A 9,676-nucleotide genomic window follows, 5' to 3' on the forward strand; every position below is an offset into this window, starting at 1 on the left:
GATGGAGATAACTGGAAATTGCAGAGTTTGGAGAAAATGAAAGACAAAGTGCGAGACTGGTTACATTACGCTCAGATTAAAGAAGTTTTTAAAAATGACAAGAAACTAGGGTTCCAGGTGGAGAAATCGAAACTAGAAACAGAATTGTTAGAACCAAAGACTAAGGTACTTTCAAGGATGTATAACTTGCTGTTAAAATGGAATACACAAGATGAAACGGTTAAATCGGCTATGATAAGGTGGGCACAGGACATTGGGTATAATATCATGTTTGAGGACTGGGAAAGGTTGTGGAGTAATGGATTGAAATTTACTGCATGTAACGCTTTGAAAGAAAATGTAATGAAAATGATTTATAGATGGTATATGACCCCAGTCAAACTTGCAAAAATTTACCACCTGACTGACAATAAGTGTTGGAAATGTAAAGAGTGTGAGGGAACGTTCTTCCACCTCTGGTGGACTTGCCCTAAAGTGAAGGCGTTCTGGGAAATGATTTATAATGAATTGAAAAAGGTATTTAAGTATACCTTCATTAAGAAACCAGAGGCTTTCCTTTTGGGTATTGTCGGCCAAGGGGTGGTAAAGAAGGACCAGACATTTTTTATGTATGCAACAACAGCAGCAAGGATACTTCTCGCAAAACACTGGAAAACCCAAGATCTACCCACACTGGAAGAATGGCAGATGCAACTGATAGACTACATGGAACTGGCTGAGATGACTGGCAGAATTTGTGACCTGGGAGAAGAGAGGATTGAGGAGGACTGGAAGAAATTTAAGAATTATTTACAAAAATATTGTAATTTGAGTGAATGCTAAACAGGATGCTAGATCAAAATAACTGAGCACCACTAAATTTAGAGGATTTTAAGAAAATAAGTAAGATTGTGAAAATTTAACTCCTTTCGAGAACTAGAAGATTATGAAACACAGAAGGGATATAAGAATGTAAATAAGATAATAAATTGCTGACAAAATGTTATAACGATGAAAGTGGGAGCGGGAGACGTGAGGAAGTCCAAAGAAAATGTGAAATTATGTTAAGATAAATGTTATATTGTTTATTATGTTTATTTCTATTGTAAAATCCAATAAATTGTTTAAAAAAAAATAAAAAAAATAGAGTATCCTGCACTGATATCTAAAAACTGACATCACTGCACCAATATCTGAAAAAACCCAAAACATAATTGTTTGCTGATCAATATAAACTGGGGGTTTCTGTATCATCTGGGTTTACAATATACCTACTTATGTGGGAATTCTGCACATTTTGAGATGCAAACAGATGCTCCTTCTTACAACCTAGTTCTATAAAGCATTGATTAATTAGAATTCCCCTCTTTCTCAAAAAGAGCTCAGAGCAGCATATGTGGTCCCATTCTTTTTTCTTTTAATCTTTACAACGACCCTGTGAGGCTACAAGAGAATGATAAGCCCATGGTCATCCATGGAATTTCATAGCTCAGTAGATAACTGAATCCAGGCCTTCTCAGCAATCTATCCACCACATTGAGTCAAGTACCCAGTAGCACTTTATATGATGAACAGAAAATGTAAATGTACCAAGAAAATATTATACCTTTGCTTAAGAAGTTAGTCCTTCAAAACAGATTTCTGGGAGCACTATTAAGCGCAGGCACTTGAGAATTCTCTTTCTCTCTTTTTTGTGAACCAAAGACTAGGAATTGATGCTAAGAACAATATTGCCTAAATACTGGACTAAAGCACACTCCATTTCTCACTTTTCAGAATCAAGGAGGGAGAGCCTCCAGGCCCATGGCTGAATTTGCCGGTGTCCTAATTGAATCTTTTGTTAAAAGGAACGTTCTGAACAGGGAGAAATAACTATAGCTAAAGAAGCCAAAAGTTCACTTCTTGTGGCAGGTAGTTAAGATTTTCAATTCCTACTGAAACTGTATTTGCCACCTTTAATTAATGGGGTGACATGATTTTCCAGTGCCCCAGCATTGGGTTTCAAAGGTTAATTCAGGTGTACTGAAAGAGAAATTGACTCAGCTGCTAAAGAATGACAGCTTCAGTCTACAAACTCCTTAAAGGCCAAAATGTGAGTTGGCCTTTATCCACTTGCAAGTGTGCATGTTCCCCTGTGAGCTGTTAACTTGCAAGTCTCGGTAAAAGATGGCTTTCTGTGGCTGTTATCTGCATGCTGATGGACAGATTCAAAAGGGAAATCTTTATTGTCAATACTTGCAGCTGTCTAGTTTTATTTGGCATTGTCCTTGACCTACCTAACAATCTGCACAAGAAACACCACAAATTGTAATACTGCATGGCTGAGTCACATAGTCACTGGAAAGTTTGCCGTCACTGAAATTTGAGGCAATTCAGATATTTGAAACCTGGATTTTAAAGACACAATCCTACTCAGAGAAAATCCTCCTCACCCTGAAAACAGGGCCACATCACAGAACTGTATTGCAAAAGTCAGTGTTCACCTAATCAAAAGAACTTTGACAGGATCAAATGAATGTGGAGGGTAAACGTCATCCGATGGTTCATTCCTCAAATAGTTTAATCAGTACTGAGCCAAAGAGCCACTCTGAATGCAATACTGTATTTTGTTCTTATTTGTTGGCTCTTGGGCAAGATTGAATTGGTTCAGCACTTCTTTAGAATAATATAACTTGTTGGTTCAATGCAAAAATATAAAACTTGAATCTGGCACTGTCAACATTGTACATTAACAAATTAAAATGCAGTGCCTGCACAATGAACAGTGTTATTTTCCAGAAAGTTCTGGCAATTCTTTCTGGGCTGGCCAAAATAGACCTGATTGACAGGTGCATAAGAATGAGATAGCAGAATGAACCACCTGAAGTGATGAACTGGGTTGTACCACCTGAGACTCCAGGTGAGGGGGTATCATGTCTGAAGCTTCTCTCATATCAAACCCAAGCCACAAAAATAACACTTCTTGCTAGTAACAAAAAAAACCTTAGCACACAAGGTTAAAAAGCTTTAGTCCCGTCTGTTCCTTGCATACAAGTTTCTTAATTGTATTGAACTTATAACTTTACTGAAGCAAAGTGTATGTTCTTCTACTGAGGTACAGAACCACCTCATATTCACTTAACTCCCATTAAACTCAAACTATACCTCCAAGTCAACGTGCATAGAATTGCAATGTAAGACTGCAAACTCTTCTCAAACAGATATGCATGTCTTTTTTATTATTGCTATCCTCATGAAACATCAGGAAAGACTGGCTAATATTTATCAGGAGACATGTAATCCATAATGAAGACTGGGTGAAACTAATTTTTAAAACTGACTTTCTGAAAATTGTTTAAACAACTCTGAGGAAAACAACAGCAGAAAACTTTCAGCAATCATGTCAGTGCTCAAAGCAGTATATTCAAAACAAACAAAGTCATGACAAGTTTTTTAATCATTAGAATGTTGCTTTCAAGAGATTGAACTATTAGATTTCTTATCAGTACCCAACCTTTTTTAGGTGGGCAGCTGATGGGTCATAAAATGACAAAGTCTAAATTTCCCCTCTCTCTACTTTAGACAAGACTTCTGAAGCACAAGAATAGAAGCATGAAAATAGAATCTGCCGCACCTGAAGTTTCATTCTTGTATATAACACCTTTTCCAGAAATGGGACAGGGAATCATGAAGTTTGCTCCTCTCAGGCCATTCAGTTGAGGAGCCTGACTGTTCAGCAGACAGCATAAATCAAACATACAGCTGAGCTGTTCCAGTCAGCATGCTTCACCTTGTGATCAGTGAATTCACATGGACACCATGTGAAAGCTAAGCTTCGAAAAGATAGCTTGAATAAGCCACTGAAATGAACTGCAGTGACATGAGGAATCAAGAAGCCCCTGTCATCAGCAAGCAAACAGGGAAGCTGTGAACCAAGCTGATGGTGCCTTGAACAGTTAGGAAGGTCCACACGATACCTCATTCTCCTTATGGATATTACAAATGTGTAATGAACATGTGATGGAATGTGATAGGGTTGCCATATGTCTGGAATTTCCTGGACATAGCCAGTATTCGGCCATTGCAAACAGTACCCGGGCGGAAAAATCACTGAAATGTCTGGGGAAATCTGGATGTATGATTTTGGCACCCCCCAATAGTTCAGAAACATTTTTTCCTCCTCTGAGATTTTGCAAAAGAAGCTGAATAACTTTGGGCAAAAATAACTTTTGTGTCCGGATTTTATTTTTTGAAATAGGGCAACCCTAGAATGTGATAGCAGATCACATGGGAGAATCTCATTTTCTATTCCCTCAACAATTTCTGTTGTCAACCATTTTGCAAGTATGTGCTACATTCATTAATGGTGCTTGGGCACCATCAAGTCTCTCTAGCAGTTGGAGGCCACCCCCCTTTTTTAAAGGAGCTTAAGGTAGTATGATAGAGCCTTTGGGTGGAATTCAACATGGCACTGAGTATTCGGTTAGTGTAAGCATTTTCGCTTGCCAGATGGAACACCTTCTGCATGCTGTCCTGGGGTTTCTTTGGAGCCTCTAGAGCAGATTTGGAGGGTGCATATAAAGAGAAAAGATGTGGGAGCCCTGTTGCACTAGCAGGAGTTTTTGCCCGGGGTTTAGCTTCCACACTGGGTTAGTTAAACCATGCACAAAGCCAAAGATTGAAGGACATGATATGGAATGATACCTCTGTCACACTATATTCAACTCTGGGGATGGGGACTTCATGCAGATGTTCAAACGGTCCACTGAACATACAGTGAGGTGGGAGAACAGTCTTCACACTTTCAATTCAATCTACAGATTGCATGTATAGAGTTGAACCTGCATAGAGCTTCACCTGCACAATAGGAACTCTGGTAAAGCGGTGTTCTCTAATTGAATAGAGAATGTCCTACACACAAACTGTACGCACATATGTTCTATGCAAACGTTCAACTGAAGAAATGTAGAGTGGGGGCCCATCCTCACAATCCCTCTTATGTGTTCACTGTACACAGTTTGAACATCATCAGTTGTAGGGGGGATCCCAAAGCTAAAATATAAAGTCGTTAACTGAACAGATGCCCCCTTTGCACCTAAATTCTACCACTTCCCCTTCTTTTCCTGATGTTTGCCCTCCTTAGGCTACCCATCTGTTGGGTAACAAAAACAGAACCACCAGATTTTAAAGTGTTGATTTCTCTTTGCTCAACCTCCTGAGGTTAGTGTGTGTAGGCTTTTCAAATAACCTAATGAAACATTTCCAGTATGCAGAAATTTAAGAGAAAATATATGCTTACCAATGTCTTAAAAGTCTAGTGGTGCAATCTCTGTAACTCTCAACTTACCCTGTTGCAGATTTCTCTAGCGTTTACATAGTTTTGGAATTTCTAGTTGTGTTACGGTAATTTAGGAGTTCTTTCCTGAGATTTGCTTTGCAACCAGATGCCATGCATGTTTGCTTTTAGAAGTAAACCTCATTGAGTTCACTGGGGCTTACTCTTGTGTATGGTATAAGTGTATATAACTAATTCTTCTAGGAGCCAAATCCCATGGCACTCAGTGGAGCTCCCTCCATAATAAATAATAATAATGATGATAATTAATAATAATAATAATAATAATAATAATAATAATTACAAGACACCAGGCAGTCCCATACTTTTTTTAAAAGAGAAGGGCTGGAGGCTAGTTCAAATTGAAACCCATTCTTCAAACTTCTGTGATTATGGAAATAGTAAATGATGGGCTCACAGCTTTTGTTTACTTGTGATGTCAAGGCAACTTTGCACAGCTACAAGTACGAGTACCCATAGCTGTGAATATTCCCTCTACCTGCTCCATGCTTCCACTAAATTGCTCTAAAACCAGCCTAAATCTTAAAGACTACTGATATATACTACTGGAAAGGGGGAATCAGATGCTCAAAACCACAACATAAATTATCCTCTTCTGTCACAAAAAGAAAGATGAATGGAAAGAAAAACATGAGAGAAGGGAAGAGGAAAGACTTTCAGTACATTGCTGATGAGACCTGTAAGTCAGAGGAAGAATAGACACATACTATGTATGTCATACATCTTGTAAAATCAAATGCTTGTAAAGGACAGGAGTGTCTACCCTTGATTTACAATGTATAAAGTTTGCTGTATAAAACAAGACAACTGCTCCCTGGAGAGCCTTAAGCAGGTAAAATGCATCACACATTTTCATATATTTTTGCCACCCAACAATAAGAACATGCAGAGTTGCTGAATTGCTCTCTTCTGTAGCTTAACCAATAGATCTATTTGCTTTGCAGACAGAAAGAAGTTGCATTATTTAAGTCTAAGGGGAGTATTACCTCCCCCCCAAAACCCCCCCATATAAATATAAGCTAGCGTTGTTTTCTTCTCTTTGATCCACAGAATGATGTGCCATCCATTACAATCTAAGAACAAGTGTTACAACCTTCATATGAAAAAAATGTGCTTGGTTTTTATATATTACAGTACTGGCAGATCCGTTTGGGTCTGCTGCCTAATAATATATTACAAAAACTGCAGGAACATTGCTTGAGAGACAAAGTTAAGATTCAAAGGAAGGCAAAACCATGCCTCTTAACCTCAGCCCGTATAACCAAAGAGAGAGAGATGATGATGCATGTAATCAGAACTATTTGACAATATAATTCAGCTCATTTCCTGCGTCGTTCAAATCAAGCTCTTCTAGCAGTCATAATCATTGTTAAGAGAACAGGACAAGAAGGGGACACTTAATATAGCCTTGCTAATTGCATGTTAGAAGATGACGACGAGCTATGCAGTAACACCATTGATGCCAAAGGAATACATTAGGCTAACAGTAATGAAATGGCATTCAAAATCTCTCTATTAATTTTCATATAAACACAAATGTTTGCACCCCATGCTTAAGTTCTCCCAGAATAAAAGTATCAGGTAAAGTATGACACCAAGCAACAAAATCTGCAAAGCTGTATGTTCATGATGAAGACACAGAGGCAAATCTAGCTTGGAAATAGCCTGGCCAAAATGCCCCCTAGTACTTTGGACAAAACAGGTACAAGACAGAAATGGTTGTCAAGGAATAGAATCAGCTTACCCCTCAAGACCAAAAAGGAAGCAACTTCTCTTCTCTGACTCGGCTGCTCTGCTCTTACAGGTCTGCAGGGATTAAAGGCAGGCACTGTGCTAACAATAAAGTGAGATTAAAGGGGAGGGAAGCAGGAGGCTCCTTTCATGAGATAGTAGCTAGGCAGCTCTTAAAGGGGAGTGAATGAGCACCAGAATGCACTTTCTCTGTGAGTGCCTCTAAAACAGCAATGAAAGTGGTGTTTTACATTTCCGGAATACCTGTCATCAACACACTCCAAGCTACGTAGCAACAGTCATTAATTTATATTTCTGCATGCGAGTAGCAATTGGTTTAGCTGGTCCCTAGAATGGCACATTGTCAAAGGAAGCTCATTACCTGTTAAGAGTCCTCTTATTTTTACCACCTGATTGTGAAGAACTGGTTGCTCTCTGGCAGCTGAAGTAGCACCAGATGCTTAGCAGTTGGGAAAGAGCCAATTCTGCTGTGCCACATTTGGTAGAGCACCTCTGGAGTCTGCTTTTTGCAGAGCTGCTCTGCACATGGTCAGAGGCTGCTTGAAGTGCCAAGGTGGAAGGGTTGTTTGTGTTCCAAGGTCAGATGGATCAGATTAAGAGGGGGGAAATCAGGTCCCAGCACAAAGACACCAAGATTATAGAGCTGAGCCATAAGATTTTCATAACAAAAAAGGGATGTGGACACCTCCGTGAAGTCCACCCGAGTTTTACACACACACACACAGAGAGAGAGAGAGAGAGAGAGAGCAAACCTATGCAATTTAAACTAAAAGGTGCTACAAACAGCTGCAAGATACAGTGGTACCTCTGGTTACGTACTTAGTTCGTTCCGAAGGTCCGTTCTTAACCTGAAACTGTTCTTAACCTGAAGCACCACTTTAGCTAATGGGGCCTCCTGCTGCCGCCGTGCCACCAGAGCATGATTTCTGTTCTCATCCTGAAGCAAAGTTCTTAACCACAGGTACTATTTCTGGGTTAGTGGAGTCTGTAACCTGAAGTGTATGTAACCTGAAGCATATGTAACCTGAAGCATATGTAACCCGAGGTACCACTGTATAAGCTTGCAAACAGTGGCCAGATAATTGTAGCAGCATATATCTTGGCCTGGCTGTACCAGCTGCCATTTAGTTTCCAGGCCCAATTCAAAGTTCTGGTTTTTGACATATAAAACCTTCAATGGCTCAGGACCACAACACCTCAGGGACCACCTCTCCCCATATGAACTGACATGATGGCCTTCATTGCGTGCCTCCTCCATGAGAGCTCTGCAGAATAGCAACACGAGAATGGGCCATTTCTGCAGTGGCTCCCTGTTTGTGGAATGCTCTCACCAGGGAAGCTTGCCTGGTGCCATCATCATATATCTATAGACACCAGGCAAAAACATTCCTCTCCCCCCAGGCCTTTGGCTAATCAAACCATCTATGGCCTTTTAAACAGGGGTGGGTGTATTGTTTTCGTTACTACATTATGTATATACGCATTGTGAATTGCCCTGTGATCCTCAGATGAAGGGCGGTATAAAAACTTAATAAATAATAATAACCTCACAACTACAATACTGAATTCCTAGCCCAGGGGTCAGCAAAGTTTTTGTGGCTTGGGCGGGTTCACGGTCCCGAAAACGCCGCTGTGGGCCAGAGTGTGTGTGCACGCATGCGTAAATGCTATTTCCGGTGCTCCTTCCGGCGCGGAGGAGGCGTGCGCAGCTTCCCATTGGCTGCAGGAGCTTCGGCAGCAGGGGTCACCAAGCGGGTGGGAGGGGGGGTCCATTGGCTGGTTAAACGACCCCCATGGGCTGCTTGTGGCCCATGGGCCTTAGGTTGCCTTAGGTTGCCAGCCCTTATTCTAGCCCTTTGAAGTCTGGCATGCTAACTCCAGATGAAAAAGGGTGCCAGTAGGTGTTAGCTAGTGGTGAAGGAATTGCACTTGGAACATGCTCAAAGGCACCATGTGGTCAGTTTTCAGCAAAGTTGTACTCAGAGTCAACCCACTGAAATTAGTAAACAGGGTTAAGTTAGGTCCATAGATTTCCATAATTCTGTGAGTTAAACCACTGAGCTGATCGGAAGGTCGGTGGTTCGAATCCCCGCAATGGGGTTTCGAATCCCTGCAATAGCAGTTTGAAAGCACGTCAAAGTGCAAGTAGATAAATAGGTACTGCTCCGGCGGGAAGGTAAACGGCGTTTCCGTGAGCTGCTCTGGTTTCGCCGGAAGCGGCTTAGTCATGCTGGCCACATGACCCGGAAGCTGTACGCCGGCTCCCTCGGTCAATAAAGCGAGATGAGCGCCGCAACCCCAGAGTCGGTCACGACTGGACCTAACGGTCAGGGGTCCCTTTACCTTTACCTTTACTCTGATTAGAACTTCGTTGAATACCTCCTTTTGTTATTGCTCCACATGTGTCAGACCTATATCCTAGTATTTAAAATCCTGCATTACTGCAAGACAGTGATAACACGAACAGGGAGCATCTGTTTTCTTTCTTTCTCAGCACAAGCCAGTATGCTAAAGAGCTTCATGAAAATAACTTGCTTTTGCATCTCACTTCATCTTCATGATGCCTATGGGGTTTTGCCATAAATGTGACTTTTTAAAAAAGACACAGCT

At 40.8% G+C, this 9,676-nt stretch overlaps 1 protein-coding gene across 1 annotated transcript in view; it reads right to left on the minus strand.

Annotated features, from left to right (window-relative positions):
* The window catches only part of CAMK1G (calcium/calmodulin dependent protein kinase IG), a 38,898-nt gene extending 35,033 nt beyond the window's left edge, over window positions 1-3,865 (minus strand). Inside the window, 2 exon segments of the mRNA XM_081009864.1 lie at window positions 3,593-3,623; window positions 3,628-3,865. Of these exon segments, the coding sequence (XP_080865990.1) occupies window positions 3,593-3,623; window positions 3,628-3,705 (109 nt within the window). The 5' untranslated portion in view covers window positions 3,706-3,865.
* Window positions 3,866-9,676: the final 5,811 nt, after the last annotated feature.

Source organism: Podarcis pityusensis (genome assembly GCF_964106645.2).
Source record: "Podarcis pityusensis genome assembly, chromosome: 6".
Classification (NCBI taxonomy): domain Eukaryota; kingdom Metazoa; phylum Chordata; class Lepidosauria; order Squamata; family Lacertidae; genus Podarcis; species Podarcis pityusensis.